The sequence below is a fragment of the Sitophilus oryzae genome, unplaced genomic scaffold (assembly GCF_002938485.1).
Source record: "Sitophilus oryzae breed Bouriz unplaced genomic scaffold, Soryzae_2.0 scaffold_1432_pilon_pilon, whole genome shotgun sequence".
In the NCBI taxonomy this organism is placed as follows: domain Eukaryota; kingdom Metazoa; phylum Arthropoda; class Insecta; order Coleoptera; family Curculionidae; genus Sitophilus; species Sitophilus oryzae.
The window spans coordinates 696,491-719,715 of NW_022146096.1; the positions used below are offsets into that span (position 1 = coordinate 696,491).

The 23,225-nt window shown below is 32.2% G+C and overlaps 1 protein-coding gene and 1 long non-coding RNA gene across 3 annotated transcripts; one reads left to right on the forward strand and one right to left on the reverse strand.

The window, feature by feature from the left end:
- Positions 1-1,020: 1,020 nt before the first annotated feature.
- On the reverse strand, positions 1,021-13,879 carry LOC115876358. 2 transcript variants are annotated; one of them, XR_004049130.1, is made up of 3 exons: positions 13,324-13,879; positions 13,048-13,236; positions 1,021-1,158 (listed from the first exon to the last, which is right to left on the reverse strand). It is a non-coding gene; the product is annotated as an uncharacterized LOC115876358 (long non-coding RNA). The 2 variants fall into 2 exon arrangements; XR_004049131.1 differs by having other exon boundaries at positions 13,291-13,879.
- Positions 13,880-14,739: 860 nt separating this feature from the next.
- LOC115876359 (polypeptide N-acetylgalactosaminyltransferase 35A-like) lies at positions 14,740-22,024 on the forward strand. Its single transcript, XM_030892098.1, has 9 exons — positions 14,740-15,190; positions 15,246-15,384; positions 15,440-15,737; positions 15,792-15,996; positions 16,054-16,211; positions 16,274-16,426; positions 16,485-16,732; positions 18,183-18,411; positions 21,565-22,024. Exons 1-9 carry the CDS (start codon positions 14,887-14,889, stop codon positions 21,694-21,696), a joined length of 1,866 nt encoding a protein of 621 aa, XP_030747958.1. The 5' UTR covers positions 14,740-14,886; the 3' UTR covers positions 21,697-22,024.
- Positions 22,025-23,225: the final 1,201 nt, after the last annotated feature.

Below are 23,225 nucleotides of genomic sequence, written 5' to 3' on the forward strand. Positions count from 1 at the left end.
GCCATATTATCAAGAAAATATGTTTTTTTAACTAAAAACTGAAAAAAATTTCAAATTTTTTCAAAAAATTCCGGAACTTCGATTTTTTTTGCAAAAAAACCTCATAGACCTGTTTCTGGGGTCAAAATATACAACCCGAAAAATATTTGCACTTATTTAAGACTCACCTACAGGGTTGGTCTGTAGTTACTTTGCTGTAAATATCGTAATCTTTACATTTTTCTAACAACTTTTTCATACAAATTTTCTAAAATATTAACTAGTTTTTATCCAAAGAAATCCTATAGGTATTAGTTATTTTTTGTAAACACTGCTGCGTTAATCCAACGGAGACTATTTGTCAGCAGTGGCTTACTAATTAAACAAATTTGTCTAACGGACAAAACAATGTTTAACGTTTCGGAAGGTATATCGCTTTCCGTCGTTGGAAGCAAAAAAAATACAAAGAACAAAATAGTTTTTCTTCGTTTTTTTTTAAATGGTACCTCTAAAATTCTAAAATGCTTTAATTATAAAAAAAGGTTTAAATTCGCCATCTAACAAACAAATAATATACACTGACATTTTTTGAGCCACCCTCAAATTCAAATATTTTCCTGAAATAACCTCCTAATACATACTTAAGGTCTGTACTTATTCAAAATTCCAAAGTTTTTTATTATAGGAGCTACAGGCTACAGATGCCCGACGCATTGACTTTGAACCCTGGCAACCCCTATTTGCGGCAACTTTTTGATTGGCACCCTGTTAAAAGTATATTCCTCTATTCATAAATATACGCAAAAATTAGGTTTTGATTAAAATATATGAGCGTAATAATATACCTGCAACCGGATCTTAGACTATTAACGTCGTCAATTTTTACTACTCTACAGATACACTACTCACTTACCGAATCGCTGTCATCCTGACTGAAATCCCACGATGGGGCCGGAGACGCCCCCCTACTGGTCCCATCGCTCAGCACAAGTCGTTCGTTGTCTAGGTGTATCGAGGGGGGATCGTCTAGGGCCTGATCCTCGGGAATACTGGCAAAAGGCTGGCCCCGGTGGCGGGGTACCGGGGAGGCGCAGGTTTGGGGCGGCTCCCCAGAACCGCCCCCGCCACTTTGAACCACTGTCACATTGAAGCGTCGGCCTGATGGGGCAGAACCGCTATCTGGAAGAAAATATAATATGGAGTAGAGATGAGAAAAACTGCGATTCTCCAATCGCAATTGAAACTGTGATAGCGGTCTTTAAATCGCTGCAACAGTAACTTGCGACTGCGATTTAAATTTTTAAATATTGTAATTGTACTAGATATATGGGACTACTTGTACTAGGTACTCTGGGAACAGTCCGTTAGTTGCGAAAACCCTAGTACATACTAGGATTTCCGGAACTGGAGCTGTTTTTAGAAACCGGGAATTTCGGTACCGCGCCTTTTAGGAACCGGGATCTCCTTTTTTTTGATATTATCGGTACTGAATAATTTTTGTTTAATGGTGGTGCAGTTCATTAATCAGAAAGCAAGGGATGGGTTTTCAAAGTAAAATGGATAAAAAATTGAGATTTTTAATGAAAATAATATCAAATTATTAAGTAATCAGTCATGAAAAAATTAACATGACCAGAAGTATATAGAAAAAAATATAGGTAACTTAAATTTCACATCAAACAACATAAACCAACTTAACTGAATTTGAGACAAAAGCCCTAAAATATTGAATTAAAAATGCGAATATTAAAACATATCATAATAAATATTGTAGAAACTTCAAAAGAGAAAAGAAGCAAGAACAGTAAGAAATAGCATCATTACTTATTTAGAAGAGTTTGATTTCGACCGCTAGAAAGTACCAAAGGACTTTCTCACGTAACAAAAAATAATTTTTTATTATATTGTTACCAAGGCCCGGTTCTGTGATAACCAAAAAGATTTAAATTCTAATTGGTAGTATTAATTAGAGTTTCCAGAAGCGTACTAAAATATTTTCATTCGATTGTGGAGTTCCAAGCAAGGGATGTTCCTCAAAAGTAAAACAGATAAAAAATTGAGTTTCAAATGAAAATAATATCAAATTATCAAGTCATGAGAAAGTAAACAAAAAAAAAATTCAAATAAATATGTTTGAATAAAATTTTGTTTTGTTTTATTTATGATAAGAAAGAGTACAAAATACATTTAAACTGAAAGAGGGCCCGCCATTGAATAACCGGAAACGGAAATAAATACGAAGCCATCATGTCAACCTGTCAATTGGAAAATTAGTTCTCCAGACGACAACGAAGGCTTTCGGTGGCGTATCGTGTTTCCACGATTTAACACAGAGTTGACACTTCTTTCTAGTTAATTATTTTATGGAGCAGCCATTCGACGACCGGTTTCGGAGATTTTTCTCCATCGTCAAGCTGACTTTGCTGTAACACTCGTTCTGACCAACGAAAAGCAGAGAATAGTATTTGAATACAAAATGTACTACTATGGCGAGAGTGCTAGACGCTCTACGCCATCTAGCGGTAGCTGTGACAATCACAGATCTGTGATTGTCAGCAAAGTCGGCCTGACGATGGAGAAAAATCTCCGAAACCGGTCGTCGAATGGCTGTTCCCTTCGGTCTGATGAACTTAATGCAGAGAATAAGCATATATGTAGGGTTTTTTGGCCCCTTTTTCCGCTACTCGTATTTTGTTTATTTAAATAATAACTGTTTATATATTTATAATTCATTTATTTTTGTATTCCTAAAATATTTTGATTAAAAGGAAGTATATAAAAGTGGGCAACTCTGTGCCGGTCAAGCTTAATCACGTGACTAAAAGTTTATTTGATATGAACTGTAAGGTGTATAACACCGGTAATTTATTTTCGCCATTTTTATTGAAACAAAACAGCTTCTCTCGTGTCCAAAATTCGGATCTCAGCCAACACCTAAACAAACACGTGTATATGATCAACAAATCAAACCAAAAACATTACTAGTATATCCCGAGGTATATCCGTATATGAATTACTTGTAAATGTAATTTCGGCTTTAGAGGTACACCATACTGTTAACCAACTCAGAATATAAGACGGTATCTTGAAAAAAAAGAGAGCTCAAGTGTCGAATTATCAGTGATTCAAGTACTCAATCCTATTTAAAAAATTAAAGTTCATTACCTTTTTAAATCTCTTTCTAATTAACCCTCAACTGTAATCTTTCTAATTCTAAATGACCTTCTGCTAGAGAGGAGCATGGATGACGTCACCATCCCCAACCCTTTCTCTTGCAACCACCGCTGCTATTACACTACCAAGAAAAATACTCTTTAATAACGTCTCCGGCAAGTCAAAATAAATATATTTTCTACGTATTATTCCTACATTTCTATCCACTTTCTCATGTTCACTAGTTGATATAATATATAGGTATCTATTTCTGGACTCAGAAGTAAATAAAATTATGGATTATATGAAAACGAAAGCGAATGTTAGAAATATAATTTCAACTCAAAGAAAATATTTTATTAGCGTTAGTATAATAACATTTAAATATTTATACGTTAAGAGTTTAATAAATAATTCGATTAAATCAATTAAAGCACCAGTTTCCAAAACTTACGATATTGAATCAATTTTTTGGGTTATTGCCAAGATAAAAATATTCCATGTAAATCAATATTTAAAGAAGAGAATTGAGTTTAATAGGTTCTTATAACTATGCGAACCAATGTTATACTTAAACAGTTTAAATTGATGCTGGTTTAGAAGCGCTTAACAAATTTGAATATTCAACAGCGCTGGTGGGTTGATTAATTATTTCGAGCAGTGGTGTAACTCGTACTATTGTTTAGAAATGACCATAGCTTTGAGTAAAATATAAATTTCCATCTAAAACAAAACTAATATCCGATGCTGAAGCAATAAGAGAAATGAAGAGTACATGAAGAAATGACTTTAACCAGAATCCACCCCTCAGAACGAGCATCTCTTTCGACAGTTCAGCCTTGGTTCAGCCAATAAAAACTGTCGCACCCTAAGGTAAAACCTCAGTGTAATTTAAGGCTAACACTAATATCAAAATAGAAGCAAAATGCACCAGACTGTGATAAAAACACGAGAAAAAGGAGAAAGCGACGGAAGTCAGAGTTTACCACGCCAAGAATTTGTAACTTTAAGAAACATCTCACTATAGTATTGAGCAATAAAAAGGATTGGAAGAGAGAAACGTCTGCTCAGCATGTAAAAGACCATACGATAATGTGGTATACTGATGCTGCCAAAACCAAAACAGGGACAGGGAGAGGAGTATTTGGTCGAAAACTAAATACTCCGAACCAATGGGAACCTACCCCAGCATTTTTCAGGCAGAAATCTAATAAGAAGATGCGAAAGATGCGATCGAAAGATGCGTACAATTTATCTTAGATAGACTACTCACTAAAAGCGATCAAGTCAGTAACCATCAACTTGAAGTTGAATACTATTAATAATAATAATATAATAATTAGTACTTAATGCTTTGAATAAAAAGACTAAGGAAGGAGCATACAAAAAGGTCAAGAGCGATGTGGACCAAAAATGGCCGTCTTAAATTCTGGTCTATCAGTGCCGATCATGGTGCCGCGCCGTTCAAATTTTATTTACCTAAAACGTGTAAAAGTATGATGTAGGGTAGGGCTCAACACTTTGTTTTGTTATAAAACAACAAAAAATAAAATTTGAACGGCGCGGCACCATGATCGGCACTGATAGACCAGAATTTAAGACGGCCATTTTTGGTCCACATCGCTCTTGACCTTTTTGTATGCTCCTTCCTTAGTCTTTTTATTCAAAGCATTAAGTACTAATTATTATATCATTATTATTAATAGTATTCAACTTCAAGTTGATGGTTACTGACTTGATCGCTTTTAGTGAGTAGTCTATCTAAGATAAATTGTACGCATCTTTCGATCGCATCTTTCGCATCTTCTTATTAGATTTCTGCCTGAAAAATGCTGGGGTATGGGTTCCTCATTGGTTCGGTATTTGGTTTTCGACCAAATACTCCTCTCCCTGTCCCTGTTTGGTTTTGGCAGCATCAGTATACCACATTATCGTATGGTGGAATTACAAATTCTTGGCGTGAGTAAAGCTCTGACTTCCGTCGCTTTTCTCTCTTTCTCGTGTTTTATCACGGTCTGGTGCATTTGCTCTTCCGTGATATTGTGTTAACCTTTAAATTACACTGAATTTTACTTAGGGTGCGACACTTTATTGGCTGAACAGTGTGAACTGTCGAAAAGATGCTCGTTCTGAGAGGTTCTGGTTAAGTTCTTCGTCATGCTCTTCATTTCTCTTATTGCTTCGGCATCGAATATTGAATTTGTTTTAGATGAAGGCTATATTTTACTCAAAAGCTATGGTCATTATAAACAATGGTACGGTTACACCACTGCTCGAAATAATAATCAACCCACCAGCGCTGAAAACAATTTGTTGCGCTTCTAAACTCAGCATCAATTAAACTGTTTAAGTAGTGTAACATTGGTTCGCATATTGGCTTAGAACCTATTAAACTCAATTCTCTTCTTGGTGATTTTTTCCATGTTATCTTGGCAATAACAAAATTCATTCGTAATTTGGAAACTGTTACAATGATTTAATCAGGTATTGATAAAACTCTTAACGTATAAAATATTTAAATGTTATTATACTAACGCTAATAAAATATTTTCTTTGAGTTGAAATTATATTTCTAACATTCGCTGAGTCCGAAATGAATACTATATCACTCAACTAGTGAACATGAAAGTGAATGAGAATGAATGTGAATAATAATATGAAAATATTTATTTTGACTTGCCGGGATATGAAATATTTTCTTGACAATAATGGCAGCAACGGTAATTCAGAAGAAAAGTTGAGGGATGACATCATCTCTCTCAAGATTGAAGATCATTTAGAGAAAAGATTACAGTTGAGGCCAATAGAAAGAGATTTAAAAGGCCAATGAGCTGACAAATTGATACCGTCTGATGCCGTCGGCACAGAGCTCTCTTTCAGATACTCTTATTCTGAGTTGGTGGCTGGTATGAAGCCACCTGTAAACCAGTATTTCATATACGGATATACATCAGGATATACTAGGTAACAATGTTTTTGGTTTGATTGTTGATCATACGTGTTTGTTTAGGTGTTGGCTGAATTTTGGACACGCGAGAAGCTGTTTTGTTTCAATAAAAATGGCAAATAGAAATTACCGGTGTTATACACCTGCCACAGTTCGCCAAATAAACTTTGAAGTCACGTGTCGTAAGGCTTGACCTGAAGAGTGCTATACTTTAATCAAAATATTATATACTTCCTTTTAATCAAAATATTTTAGGAATACAAAAATAAATGAATTATAAATATATAAACAGTTATTATTTAAATAAACAAAATACGAGTAGCGGAAAAAGGGGCCAAAAAACCCTACATATATGCTTATTCTCTGCATTAAGTTCATCAGACCGAAGGGAACAGCCATTCGATGACCGGTTTCGGAGATTTTTCTCCATCGTCAGGCCGACTTATCGATCAATTGTTGGTTTCTGCAACGATTTTATTTTGTCACCCGGAGTAAAATACTACTTCATACTAGTTTATACTCGCTTATAACAAAATGACAAATAATGTGGCAAATAATATTTGTTTTTTCATAATTTTTTTGTAACTTTACTTATATTCCTTAATATTTACCCACTTTAGATACCGGGTGCGGCTCAAAAGTGGCTCACCCCCTATAACTTTTTTATTTTTTTCATACAAAAAAATGAGATTTGGTATGTTAGTATATGACATAAATTAGGATTGATTGACGTATTCAATTGTTTTCGGTCACTTCCTGTTTCACCGGAAATGACTACAACGTTTGATTTTTAAATATATTTTTTTTCTTTATTCGATAGAAAATGGCACTCTGAATAGACCGGCATATCATATGTCAACCTTTAACATTCTCGCTTAAAGAATCGAATTTAAATTTCAATCTAAAATGCCATGGCTTGTGTTAAAACTAAAACACTAATTTTTAATAAAGGAGACTCGAAAAAATAGATTTGATCATTTAACGTTTTTTGTGTTTTGTCCTGGCCGGTTAAAAGATGCCCAAATCGTATTTTTAATCATAACTAATATTTTTCGAATGGAACGAGAATGGCTCATTAGCATAGTTGGAAAAATCATTTTTTAATATATACTCTGGTACCACATACCGGGTGAAATCCTCGTTACATTTTCGGCCATGGCACTCTAAGTTGAAAATTAAAATGCTATTTTTTTAATTGAAAATGTCAAACGTCGATGTATGATGTATGCTATTCTATTGAGAATGCCATTTTCTATCATATGAAGTCAAAAAATACCGAAAGTGTCATTTAAAAATCAAAAGTTGTAGTCATTTCCGGTGAAACAGGAAGTGACCAGAAACAATTGAATTCGTCAATCAATCCTAATTTATATCATATACTAACATACCAAATCTCGTTTTTTTATCTGAAAAAATAAAAAAAGTCATAGGGATACGTGAGGCCGTTTTTGAGACGCACCCGGTATAATTTTTGATAAAAACAACGCCACAAGTGGGTTATTAATTATGATTAATTAAATATAATCCCTATAAAAAGTGGATAGTGGAGGAATTATTTTCTTATTTCTCCAAATATTTTTAAACTTCTTTAGTTATTATCATATTAGTTGTTATCCCTTATTTAGTTATTGTATTTAGTTGTTATCCCTTATTATTAACTAATTCTGAAAACTAATAAAAAGCAACTTTTAACAAAAATAGATCTGCCAGTTTTCTAAACTAAAAAAAAATCTATCGTCCTTATCTCAATAATTCCATCTTTAGTTTTAATTCTTTTTTGATTAGGCTTTAATTTCCAGACGTTTAATTTCTTAAAGGATAATAATTTTGAGCAGATGAGAAGCCTTAATTCTAAATTCAGTAATAAAACAAATAAAGAAGTTTATGTTAACATAATAAAATAAAGAAGTTTAGAGGTTATCAGAGTCATTACAGTCTTTATAAGCTTAAGGTACAGGGTGTCCCATTTTCGTGTGTTTTATATGGTTTCTTATTTATGAATAGAGCTACAATGGCGGTTTTCACATCACTGTGCTGTTTTTTTTATGAAACTAAAGATGCTACACATAGACTAGTCCTAGCACTCTTAGTTCTTGAAATACATGGCGAAATTGAAAATGTTACATTTTTCTACCCCGTTCGTTTTGATTATTATCTCATAACCTAGTGAAAAAGTGAAAACTGAGTCACGTAGAGTTTTTCACTAGAACCGTAGGGATGAGCTGTCATTTTCAAAATATGACTCAAACTCAAACTTATGTTTTTTTAATGGGACACCCTGTATATATTTTTTTATTTTGATTGTTATGAGCTTTCTAAAAATATAAAATACTCTATACTTATTTTGATAAATAAGGTAACAAAATAAATTATTTAATTTTTTAGCATAAATCAACATAGTTTAAAATTATTTAGTATTGTTAATTTATTTTATTTAATTTAGCCAGATAATTTTGCTTTCCATCTTGTTATCTTCATAAACTGCACTGAAAATGAACTTGTGCAACTTTTAGATACCTCACTGTCATTCAGAGTTATATCGATATTTTTAATGCACTTGTGCAATAATCAATCACACAGAAATTAGAGCCAATAACCAAAATTTGATGTCCAATAAACTATTGTTAGTGGTCGGACAGCACAAATTCAACACAAACGCAAATCAAAGGAAATAAAAATTGTCCGACTACTGGTCAACGTTAAATCTAATATATTTGAGAGATTGTAGCTCCTTTTCGACATCATATTGGAGAGTTCAGACTGATTTTTATGAGATTTTGGTTATTTTCAAGCAGGCTTCATGTATACTCTGTTTTTTTTCTCAGGTAAGATTTCGACAGACGATGACAAAAGAAAAGCAGATGACGTCCCATACCAATCTATTTATTTTACTAAAAAAAGTTTCTAATTATTTTTAAGTTATCTATGGATGGGTTTAAATATAAATCCGTCATGCGTCGTGTCTTGTTGTTTTTAACCAGTTTTATTGGTTTATTTAAAAAATGACAGATCGTATTTCAATTTTATTGGTTTGACGGAACGATGAACGATAAACGGACGCCGATGCGTATGAACCAGTGCCTTCTATTAAAAGATCAGCCTACGGGCGAGATTTATGACGTCACGCTAGTTAGATATAACGGATTAATAAATATGTTGTAGAATACATGGAAAACATAATTATTCCTCAGATTTTTGGTTTGTATTTTAAAAATGATATAGTTTAAATGAAATATACATAATATACAGTTAATAACTACAACATATATACCTATTTATAGTAATAAATACTTTGGCAAATAAACTATGAACCATACAAATGCAGCAAATGTTTTACAATGTACAAATAATGTATAGGTACATAAGATAATGGGTAAAATGTAAATATATTTTAAATTTTGGGGTTTGAAAATCGATCTAATTTAACAAAAACATTTAATATCTACTAATAGTGATGTATTATTATTTGCATTCACAAAATTTATATGTATATTTTGCAAGTATCAATGTTCGAAAAATTATATTTACAAATAATACAATATTATCTAAAAAGGCGTCAGCGATGGCTATGAAATGAAGATCGCTGGCATTTTATATGTTAAATTATTCTAAAATTTTTGATTTTCTTGGGATTTTAGGTTCGGGAAAAACGCTGATTAAGTTTTCATTTGGGTTTTCATTATTTTTATTTGGTTTAAAAAAAACGTTTCGGCTAACTATAGCCTTCACAGTGTTGTGTCATATGAGAAAAATAGTGTCGAATATAATCCAAAAAATTACATATACAATATAATTCACACCTCATAATGTTTACTGCAATTAATAAACTAATATAAACTTATCAAAAGATGACCACATATTTTTAAAATTATTATTCTTAACACTAAAATTATCTACATTGACTATGGAGTACGCAGTAAACATTATGTGCGTGGTGTGAATATTTTATATGCAATTTTTGGATTATATTCGACACTATTTTTTTCATATGACACAACACTGATGGAGGCTATAATGTTAGCCGAACCGTTTTAAACCAAATAAAAATAATGAAAACCAAATGAAAAATCAATCAGCGTTTTTCCTGAACCTAAATTCCAAGAAAATCAAAAAATTTAGAATATTTAGAATCAAGGTTCAAGAATATCAAATTTTCCAAGATTGTAAAATTCTAGTTAATTATTTTATGTGTACAGTTATTTAGGGAATGTCATCGATGTTCATTTCCAAGCCAACTAGACGCCGATTTTTTCGATGATACGGTATAATTCTTACGTAAAATGTAAATAACATTAGACCAATTAAAACAAAGAAATATGAATTTCTTAGTATTTTTAGTAATACCTTTATTCTTAAAACTTAATTTTGTATTATGCAAATATACCAATTTTATTGTTATTTTATTCATATTGTATTCAGCCATCACTTAAATATTTGATATTAATTTGGTATTATAAATAATCAATACTATTCATTAAAAATTACTGAACAAATATATGTTATGCTTAACATACATTATATATTATCAAACAAAACACATTCTTCTTTTTAAACTGTATCAGTCTTGTCTTTACAAAAATCTTTTTAAAATTTGAACTCAAAATAATAATCTTTTTCATGATCTCTAATACACATATTCTTTATTTTTCCCTAGTTCATAATACCTACTTACGTGTTTGAATCTATCGAAGCTGAACCAGCAACACTTGGAGTGGAGATTCCACAATATGAATAAAATAAACATAATTGTCCAGTTTTCATTAATACCATCATGGGAGAATATTATTTTTAAATTTATTAAAGATATTTTCAATAAAATTCTCTTGATTTATAACTCGTACCCACTTTTCTTGCTCTTCCGGACACTTTAGGCTGCCTAGTATAATAACTATCCTTTCCACCAGGAACACAACAAAGATGAGGCATAGCACCAATAACACACTCCACTTAAGCTTTATTGATGAATTGTTAGAGTCTTAAAAAACACACACAAAAATCACGATAAGTAAAAAATGTATGGGCACTTTTAGGTTAAGTCACTTGCACAACGTGTAATTTTTAAAATTTCTATTTTTTTATGCGAAACCGAGAGTGACCATATATCTGGTAGTAGTTTATGTCACTTCAACACCAAAATAATTAGTTTTTTGCACTACAATAATAAATAATACCAAAAATCAAAAAGTTAAAACCAAAAATCAACCGACAAAATATGAAACGGAATCTAACCCAATATCTAAGTATGTACAGCTGATGAAGTAAACAAAAGTCCGCCCGCAGGCTGATCTTTTAATAGAAGGCACTGTATGAACTCGCCTTTAGATTTTTGTCATTTTTGACGCTTGTCAAAGTCTTGCCAAATTATAGGTTATAATTTTGTGTCAACTTTTGTTAAATACCCTGCGTTTTGGAAGATGATGCATTTTGATTCGTATTATTACGTGTGTTTTGTGTCTTTTGAAGTCAAGTGGAGGAAAAATCGAGTGAAAATTAACTGTAGACCCAGAGCACAGTTTATGGTTACTGTTATGATACTCGCTGTATGATACTCGCTGCCCAGGCAGAAAGTCTTATACACCAATGAAGTTGCCATCGATAAAATTTGTATACAATTTCGTCGTAGATAAGTGCATCTCGTATAAGGTAGAAGGATCAAACTAAACACATACTAAAAACTGGAGTAGCTGTAAAATATCGACATCACACGATAGGCAAATAATGGATTTTAGTACTGCAGAAAAATAATGTCAAAAGGTACTGGTTTAAAAAATTAAGATTAAAGTTAATTAATCAACCTTTAAGGTATAAAATTTGGTAGGAGTTATTATTAATAAAATAGTTTGTTTTATTTACCTATGTTGTTTTATTTATTCCGGTGGAATATTACAAATTTGTATTTGTACATAAGTTATATTGATAAATATAATCATAAATGCGGGTAGTTTCATAAAGCTTAAAAGTAAATAATAGTTCTTTTTTATATTTTTTTGGTATGTAGTGTTTTGTTCTTGTTTGTTTTGTATTAACACATACCGTTTTTATTAAATAAAATAACTCGATTACCTTTTTTCAGATTTATACAGTTTTTTTCACAATATTTTGAAGTAATCACTTGTCATCTTGTCAATCAAATTTTAAATATTTCCTGCTATGCGTTCCAGTTGTACCAACTTATTTCTTTGTAAAATAAAATAAACTACTTTGAAATTAAAATGACAGACACATCTATCACTGTCAAGGATCTTCTCGTTGGACAGACTATAAGTAAAAGGGAGTTTTTGTCAATACAATAAAAATGCATTAGAAAAAAGAAAAAACAGTCCAAACTGTCCGAGAATACAGGATCAACAGTACAGGACCGTATTACAGACAAATAAGCGATGTTTGCAAACAAATGGAACCAGAACTTGTTTTAACAAGAGAAATTGAAAAAAATGTTACCTGTGTCGAAAACTTAACCGTTTGCTGATTTCCAATAAAAAAAACAGTTGTGACTTAATACAGTTAAAAAAAACTGTTATATGAAGCTCAGTAATCACACTATCTATTTCAGAAAATTTCGTTTCCATGCCATCAATAAAGAAAATTTAATCAACAATTTAAACTCAACTTTTTCTAAATTTTCCGACCATTGGCTAATTCACCCTACCATGTAAAACACACGAAGATGGAACACCTTGTACTTCCACAAAAATAAAATTGCAAACAGGCAAATGATGCGAATGGGGTAAAAGGAGTTAAATACTTATTCCAGTGGCGTAGCTACACCCCCCCTTACACCTTCCTCCCGTAGCGGGGGACCTCTAATATAGGGGGCCCCCCGTCCAGAGCTTCAGCAGGCTGGTTAAAAATTGAAATATGGTACCCGGGTCCCAATTCCCGAACGGTGCGGGGGTGTCCAAAATTTCTAGTTACGCCACTGACTTTTTCATATAATTGAATACTGAATTTTTTAACTTTTTACTTACTTGATCGGGGCTGCCTCCGCCACTTGTTCTTTTGAGACGACGTTTTGAACTGTTCTTTAAACCATCATCAATCCAACCGGATAACTCTTTAACCGGCTTCACTAACACTTTCGCAACTTGCCACTACGACATTTAGGGCTGTTATTTCGGTTATTTATATTATTAGTCGACAACTAAAAATACCGCCCACTAAAAATAGATTTTTGTCGTTAGTTAGGAATAATACGAATTGGAGAAATGTACAGATGTCTCGTGAACGACAATAATCCCCATTACCTTTACTTATATTGCACTCAGTTCTAAATATATTTAGGATATTGGCCAGGTTTGCTAAATTACCATACCAGCTTACAAGTATGACGGTTATGGGTAAAAATAAAAAAAAAGTGTTTTCAATTTTTATCAATTAATTCTGCGATAAAAAATGATAAGAGCGTAAAATGATATAAAATTCTTTGTAGATGCGTTATTGGAGAGCAAATAATAAACAGTCGATAAACATAAAATAACTAAATGACAAATCGTATTTATTATTAACTGCCAGCGGGGTTTTAATTTAAATTTAGAATAATATACGTATTATATCGCGACATATTTTTTTTTCATTGTTATAAATTTAAAATGTGTTTGGTGATCCAACTTTTCTACTTGACCGGTTACAGGTTATATGTAGGACAATGAAAACAATCGAGGTTAATATAAATTATCAGTCTCTAAATAGGTACACATAAAATAATTACTTGCCGATAAACATTTTTGCGCGAATTAACTGTTTCACAACCTTTTCTTGGGCACGATTCGAAAAACTACCGATTATTTTGGTTTTAGATTTTCACGAAAGCTGACAGAATGTTGCCGCACTTTTCTCTGGAAAGCGTTTTCTATCTGGAGTTCTGGAAAGGGAAAGGCTAGCCAGGAATTGCCAGGAATCTAGTTCGTATAATTTTGAGACGGTATGGCAACGTCGTGCTGAAAAACTACTGGTGCTGACCCCTAACGTAGGTCATTGAATTAAATTTCGGTGCCTGAAAGACTGAAAAGTCTGAACATCAGCTGCTGAAACTGGAACAAAATTGATTGTGCATTCTGCCGTGTTCATGATTCAAGAAATTTTAATGTTTTTATTATCGATCTAAACAGTAACTTAAGTTTCATAACTAAAAATGATTTAAGGAATAAGAGTTACTTTAGTCAAAATATTTGCTTTTCCAATGTGTTATCTAAAAGAACAATTAATTATTACCTTCATGGTTATACAAAACTTATGCATTATAATGTTATACGAATCATATATTTTATTTATATATTTTATTAAATTTCAATTTTAAGTGTATCATTTTTCTATTTTTAAACTGGGCGGGTCAAATAGTTTCAAGTTAGTAAACAAGTTATTTTAATAGTTAATTTAGATGTTAATAAAACTTGTGTTTTGGAAGTTTAACAAAGATTTATAAATATATCCATAACACATTTATATCGAGTTTTAACATCAGGCAACCAAAAATACACAAAATTAATTAACTAATATTTAAAAAATAGGCTGGATTGTATTATTATTCCTGCTTATTTTTTTATTTGAATGTTATGCATATATTTTTTAATATACTTTGATGTTTTTGCGTATGAAAATTTATTCTATGTTTTTCAAGGTTTTTTCCAAAATTAGTGACCATTGTTTTGACAAATGTCAAATGTCAGAGAAAAAATTTCCATCCTAACCCTAACCTAGCTTCTAGCCATGTCAACAAAAACATTCAAAAATAAATAAAATATAAATAAAATGTAGCACTGTGATGTAGCATATTGTAGCATATTTAATCACAAATTGTAACAAGAGTAATGGTTAGCATAAATAAATCGTTTATTTATGGGGTTGGATTTGCCTCTCTAACGTGGATAATATCTCTGTACCTATATACTCAGCTCTCTATAAATTCTAATGGATACTCTAAAGACTTTACTTCTAATTCCGAGATACTCAGAAACGATGTGGTAGACAAAGTATCAAAGTTTAAAAGAAAATATGTAGATAAAAGTTATTATAAAAAGAATCAAGGGCACCCGTTTAATAATAAAGCATTGGTCGAAAGATTAAAGCCAGTGGAGAAATACAAACAAGAAGCAAACAATAATGTAGAAAAAGGTTCTTAATACATCAAAGCTTTTGAATTTCTTGCTTATTATAATCGTCTTTTCAGATCTTTTTGAATTAGGGTTAGTACAAAATGTTGAAGAACAAAAAATTAAAGATGAAGGATATAAAGTTCATGCTTATAATATTTTGATAAGCAATAAGCTAGATTTGCATAGATACATTCCAGATACAAGAAACTCATTGTAAGTAAAACAAATAGTTAAATGCATTATTTTTCACTCTAAGTCTTATTTTTAGATGTAAAAATATTTCTTATGAAACTAATTTACCATCTGCTAGCATTATAATTTGTTTCTTTAATGAACACAACACTACACTTTTAAGAACAGTTCATTCAATATTAGACCGCACACCTGATAACCTACTGAATGAAATTATATTGGTAGACGATTATAGTGACTTAAAAAATTTACACGAAGACATAGAAAGCTATATAAAGTCTCATAAACTAAATAAAGTGAAATTATTTAAAACCGAAAGGAGAGAGGGACTCATAAGGGCTAGAATTTTTGGAAGCCAAAAAGCTAAAGGAGAAGTAAGCTTTTAATACTTAATTTTTAAAGAAAATTTAATTTTAAAATATTTTGAGGTGTTAGTATTCTTGGATAGCCATGTAGAAGTTAACAGAGGCTGGATGGAACCACTACTAACTAGAATCAAGGACAAAAAATCAAATGTTGTAATGCCAGTCATTGATATAATAAATCCTGACACTTTTGCTTACAGTAGCAGTCCATTAGTACGAGGGGGTTTTAATTGGGGATTACATTTTAAATGGGAGAACCTTCCTAAAGGTATAGATAATAATTGGATTTCTTTATCTTATAAATTCATGTTTAAATTTTATTTAGGTACGCTTTCTAAACCAGAAGATTTTGTTAAATCTATAAAATCACCAACAATGGCAGGTGGTTTATTTGCAATAAATCGAAAGTATTTTATTGATATTGGGGAATATGATGCTGGAATGAATATTTGGGGTGGAGAAAACTTGGAGATTTCATTTAGGGTAACATTTCATATCAGTTATATCAGAAATTAATTTGTTTTTGTTTCATTAATTCTTTTTAGATTTGGATGTGTGGTGGTTCATTGGAATTAATTCCTTGCAGTCGTGTAGGACATGTATTCAGACACAGAAGACCATATGGGTCACCTGACGGAGAAGACACAATGTTGCACAATTCATTAAGGGTTGCCAATGTCTGGATGGATGACTATAAGGTAACAAGAATATTTTCCACCACTACCATATTTTTTCTTAATTTATTTATTTCTACAGGAATATTTTTATAATCAGAATAAGCATGCTAAAGATGTTAACTTTGGAGATGTCACTTCCAGAATTCAGTTAAGGAAAGAATTAAAATGTCAAGATTTTGACTGGTATTTGAAAAATATTTATCCTGAATTGATACTTCCATCGGATGATGAAGAAAGATTAAAGAAAAAATGGTCAGCGTTAGAACATGACAAATATCAACCATGGCATTCTCGAAAAAGAAATTATATCGATGAATTTCAAATCAGGTTGGTATTTATTGTTTACCATAATTTTTATTATACAGGGTGAGTTTCCTACAATGTTCTCTATGGATATCTCGAAAATTATTGGAGATACAGAGTTCGTTAAATGGGGAAAGAATTGCTGTTTTGTGTGGTCATAAGTATGCACCTTTCAGATTTTTGAAAAAGTTCATGGCTTACTAGATATTTCGAAAAAAAAAACAAGTTTTGGGTATTTTAAAAATTGTCTCTAATTCCATTATAATCTATTTTAGACAAAAAGTTTTCAGATAAAAGTTATAGATACTCATATCCCTAATGGGCTTGTGTCCTCCGATTTTTTCTAAAGCCTGTCATTTTTGACATATGACAAAAACATATGTTTTTTTAAACGGAAACTATAGATAGTTGGCCATGACTTCATAAAAAGCGTCATTTTTTAAGCTTTTCGGCTTAAACCAAACTTCTCCTGTACCGCCTCTTCGAGTGCCTCTCTTAATTCATAAGTTCTTTTGTAAACCTTGTTGTTAACCATTCCGCATAAAAAATCTAAAATGGATAGGTCAGGTAATCGAGGAGGCCCATGCAATTGGTCCACCTTTTTTATCCCTGAGTCTACATAATTACGATATAAATAATTTTTAACATTTCTTTCAATGTGGGGGGGGATGTCATAATGAAAGTCATGCTGGAACCACTCTATTAATGCGCGAGTAACTAAATTTAACTTTTCTAACATGTCTTGAAAATCGTTCTCTAAAAAACGTAAGTAACGTTCACCGGTCAACGTATCCTCGAAACTGTATGGCCAAGAAAAGTTGAACCAATAATCCTACACACTTAAAAATTCATATTTACTATTTTTGTTTATTTGAATTTACAAAGTTTGGATGTGACAGTTTCACATTTCTGAGAGCAACGACGATTGAACTTGTTTCCCTGGCTAATTAAGTGAAATTAGTCAAGAAAGGTAAGAATTTGCTATAGCTCAGTAATTTTGTGAAAAAAACGTATTATAGCTTATATCGCTAAAAAGCTTAAAAAATGGCCCATTTTATGAAGTCATGGCCAACTATGGTTTCCGGTTAAAAAACATATGTTTGTGTCATATGTCAAAAATGACAGGCTTTAGAAAAAATCAGAATACATAAACTCATTACGAATGTGATTATCTACAACTTTTATCTGAAAACTTTTTGTCTAAAATAGATTATAATGGAATTAGGGACAATTTTTAATATAGCCAAAATTTTTTTTTTCGAAATATCTAGTAAGCCATGAACTTTTTCTGAAAATCTGAAAGGCGCATATTTATGACCCCACAAAACTGCAATTCTTTCCCCATTTAACCGACTCTCTATCTCCAGTAGTTTCCGAGATACCGATAGAGAACATCGTAGGAAACTCACCCTGTAAGTTGAATAAAGAAACAACTGTGGACTATTTCAATATTTTTTTTGTTAATTATTCCTAGGTTGAAAAATAGCTCTCTATGTATTCAAAGTGCCAAAGATGTAAAGACAAAGTCTAGTCTTTTAGTTCTGAGACCTTGCATAAAAAGCAAAAATCAAATTTGGTATGAAACTGATAAAAACGAGCTTGTTTTGGCACAATTATTATGTTTGCAAGCTGCAACTCCCAATCCCATTCTATACAAATGTCATGAATTAGGCGCAGACCAAGAATGGAAACATAAAGAAGGGGTAAGGACATTTTAGGTTTCAGCTAGGCTTATATTTTATATTTTATATGGGGTGATTCATAGCCATGGCACGTTAGACGTTTATGGATAACTTTATGGAGAACCGGTGATAAGATTTTTGCATAAGGCACCTGCTTTATCTGTCTAAATTATTTTCAGCATTACAGTGTTGCCGCTTCATACAAAAAGTGGTAGAATTTTTGTTATTTTAAATGGAACACCCGGTATATTATTATATTTTTCTAAACTACTTCTATACCTCAAAATTTTTCTATCATACTAACCTATACCAATCTCTGATTATTTTCAAGATAAAAAATAAAACATTTGTAAAATTGACAAAAAAGCATTATATTGAATAAGCATTGGTTACATCATAAATTTGGTAGAGAATGTAGAATGTAGAATGAGTAAGGGGGGGGTTAATCACTGCGACCTTAAAGATCTATTGTGCCCCCCTTGAGTCATCACACAGTCTATAACCCATCATACCCCTGTTGTAGAGGGGACAGGGTATTTCCTATCCTCCTCTGACAGTTCTTGCTCCGAGGGTACATACCCTTCCACGGCTGGAGTTTGGCCCTCCGTGCCGCCCTTCACAGTCGAGGAGCTTGCCTCCGGCTGAGGAACCCGTGAGGTGGAGGCTGGAGGATCTGTCTCCATTTTCTCCACCTCTTTAACTTGGTCTCTCCTTAGACCTGATACCAGTGTTGTCCCGTATCTCTAATAGAGGATATGTCCCTCTTTCTCTATTGCCCCCTTGGATTTGAGGTCAATTCCTATTGTAAGGACCTGACCATGACCCTCCTCCCTCGAGAAAATGACTCGCCAACTCGATGTCCTTACAGTGAAGTTCTGACCCTGGATAATGACCAGCAGGTAGGTGGTGTCTTTCCCCTTGCTGTTCGGCAGTAAGACCGTGATGGCCGCCCCTTTAGAGATGTTTTCTCCCTTCACTGCAACCAGTTCCGGCCCTTGCCGATTTTTAAGCTTAGGTGCGATTTCTACCAACCAACTCTTCGATTCTTGAGATACACAACTATAATTATCATGCCCACCCGAAAGTGTATCCCCGCAAAACGCAGCTGATCTACATTTTGTAGATCGTTGTGTTGCGATCCGATCGCCACTACTTTGTCCAGTATAGCCTCTTAGATACGTTTGCTGGTCGGTGGTCAGAGCAACCTCTGGGAAATCCTTTGGGAGCATCGCCATGTTCACTTGTCCAACAATAGCGGCAAGGTTGGTGATACGTCCCTGCTTGCCTCCCGGTGTTGGATGGCTTTCCATCTTGGCTTTTTTTTTCTCCCTGCCGAAGAAGAGGTGAGAGGTTCTCGCACTCTCTTTTGCCCTTGTCAGGTTGTTTCTTAGTTTCATGCTTTTATGCTTATTCACGATCATGTTTTTGTCAATTTTACAGATGTTTTATTTTTAATCTTAAAAAACTATTAGAGATAAACTTAGTATAATAAAAAAATTATGAGATATGAAAGTAGTTTTCAAAAATGTAATAATATACTGGATGTTCCATTTAAAATAAGAAAGATGCTACCACTTTTCAAATGCGATGTGGCAACAATGTAACGCCAGCTATCGATAAAAGTCTCAGGTGCCATCGTCGTGAATTACCCTAGATTCACAGCCCAAATTCTCTGTAATTTTTTGAATGTCATCTGTCGAAATTTTTCTTGGCTCATTGAATAGGCTACTATAAGACAATTTAAAGATACAAGGGCTGGCAAAGGTTAGTCTTGGGTCGAGATTTCCGTATGTAAGAAGAGTACAATGCGTTTATACTGTACTGAACAAAGAGGGAACAGTAAACACGTTGCCAAACGTATGAAATAAACCGAGAAACTGTGCACATTGCTAAGAGACGTGGAAGGGGATATAGCAGACTTGTCGCAGTCGACCGGTTGACCCAATCTCCCTCTGTCAGTACTTAAAGTTCTAGGGAAAGGTGTACATCATGCGTTCAGCTTCACGATTTAATTACGTGTGATACTTTATTTGATTGTTTGTAGTTAGTCTCGTGATACCTTATTTGTTTATTTATTAATGAGTCGTAATTTTCCCTATAGCTTGAAAATTTTTAAGTGTAAGTTAGAAACACTTGCATTTTTGGTAAAAATAAGTGGAATTGAGTTGGTGTTCGACAGTGGTCGCGCTATTAGAACTTTGAATTCAAAAATCGATACCTCGAAATCTATTAGAAATAATTGATTGTAGGTTTTCAAAAACTTTCTTCGCAGACAGTATGCAAAAATCTTTATAAATAAAAAAGTTACACGATTGCTGAAAACTGCTATGCACTAAAAGTAAATGGATGGGTTGTTTAAATTTTAGAATGTAAAAAACAACCTCATCGAATTTTTCGTATTGAAAATGATCCGATCTTCAAAATAAAAAAGCTTCAATATCTAAAGTGGTTCTTCAGTTATGGCGTGTTATGTGTAAAAAAGTTAAGTTTTTAAATTATCGCGACTACTGACGTTTTCTCATCATAAAAAATGGACACCCTAACGATATCCTTATAATTCCATTTCAGATGCTCAGAAACACATCTAATGATTTTATCTAGTAACCTTTTCGAAAAAAAGTCTTAAAAATAAGCGGTTTGCGATCGTGATTTTATTTTACTTGATGCCGGAAAGGCATACCGGCAACAACGCAACAGCACACCGTCTCATTTCTCTCACTCCGACTTAATAAGATCTCTATGCCATTTACTTCCACACATGTCAATACCGACCCAAAAATAACAGTTGCCAGCACGGTATAATTCTTTAAACTGTGACTATGTAAACTGTATCTGGGAAGAAATCAGACAAGATATTGACAAAGAAGATCCCAACAATGATAGAAAATACAATTTACCTGTGGATTGAAATGACAAACAACAACTGTCACTGACGTCATTGTCTTGTATTATTACGTTGAATGCGTTGAATAAACTTTTAGACATTTCTTTAATATTCTAATTTAGGATACAGTGACGCGAACATTGGTGAGAAGGTTCAACATTCTTTGAAGAATAATTCAACATTCTTTGTGGTTGTATTTTATGTTTTACCTGTGATACTTTTAAATACATATAAAATGATCTGCATTTCTGTATTATAGTTACTATTAATTTGTATATTTAATTTTTTAGACAAATTCACCGATTTATAATCTAGGAGCGGGTACTTGTTTAGGGGTGAGTAAGAGAAAGGTCAATGCAACTCTCGAAATGAAACTTTGCACTGACCCAAACTTAAGTACTTGGGATTTTATTAATGTATAGTTTTTCGAATCTTTTGCTGATCTGTTTTGGCTGTATATCTGAACAATATTTAGCGAATATTTTTTACTCTGCTAAATGATATTTGAAGCAATTTATTGATATTAATTATCGATCTAACATATTTTATACTAATTTTTATTTTGAATCTCTCTTTTTTACTATTTAATTTATATTGTATATCTAAAGAATAACTATTTTTACATTGGGCAAATGAAGTGGATATTATATATAATTTATTGATATTGGTTATTCATCAAATATTTTAATTTGTCTCTTTTAAGGTGTTTTGTATTTTTTATTCTGGCAGAAATAAAAGTTTTTATGTTTATATTTAAGTCTTTATTTCATATAATATCTATAGAATTTTAGTATATGGTATATGAAATAAATACCAAAATGATCATACATCTAATTTAGTAGAGTATTTTTCTTTATGTTATATATATGTTGTATTTTCATCATTAAAGATAGTATTGCTACCTCAGTGATTTGATAAATACTAGATCAGTAGTTGCCATGGAGGTTGCCACTATCTACATATATAAAATGCTAATGTTTATCTGTGCCGTCTCTACTGAAGTAACGACTTGCTCTAGAAAGTTGCTTTTTTTACTAAAAGATAGCTAATTGGCTCTTTTAAAAACTGTCGTCGCCGGATTTTTTGTTTTTCATTTCATTAAAAAAATAAAATAATTTTTTTTTCCTGATATCGTGGCGGATGCGCCAGGCTTCAACTAGTATGATATAACATCTGTTTTGGTTTCTCTATGATGATGTATCTAGTAAAATATCGTATATATGATAATTTACTGGATTATTATTAGTGCGATAAAGGTTATTAGTTTAACCACAGACAAACTACTCTAAATTAGTTTGTGGTTTAGCTATAGATGAGAGAAAACGCTTGTTAAATTAGGCGTTAAGTTAGAATTTTTAAATTATAAATATTTACCTTGCGTCATTTTTATGGTGTAACTTCGAACTTCGTTATAAAACTTATAACTATAAAGGCTTCTAACAACAAATAGGAATGTTTTTGTCAGTAAGGTGCTAAATGAATCAACAGGTGTCGCGTTTAAATTAGAATTATATTCCGAGAATTTTAGCGCATTCGTCATTTTATCGAAAGTCATGTTGGGAACTAATTTTTTTAGATAGATGAGATTGAATAACACTGTTAAATCTATCATTTACCTTTGTTCGTGCTTGTTTGTGTTAGAGAAAAGAAACTCGTTTGCAATATAGTATTCTCATAATACCTATTTACTTTTAAATATCTATTTACTTTTAGATATATTTATCTGGGCTCTTTACACTTACTTTAGAAAATTGAGGTGTTGTAAAAATATCTTTCAAAAACCTTATTTTTCAAAAATCTCAATGACTTTGAGTATTTTTAATACTAATAAGTTGATGATTTTTTTTGGACCTAGTACCTATTTTGGACATTTACATTATGAGTTGTAATATGGGAATGATTCTAATTTTATGTAAATGCTATATTTAAAGAAAACAATATCATTTAATAA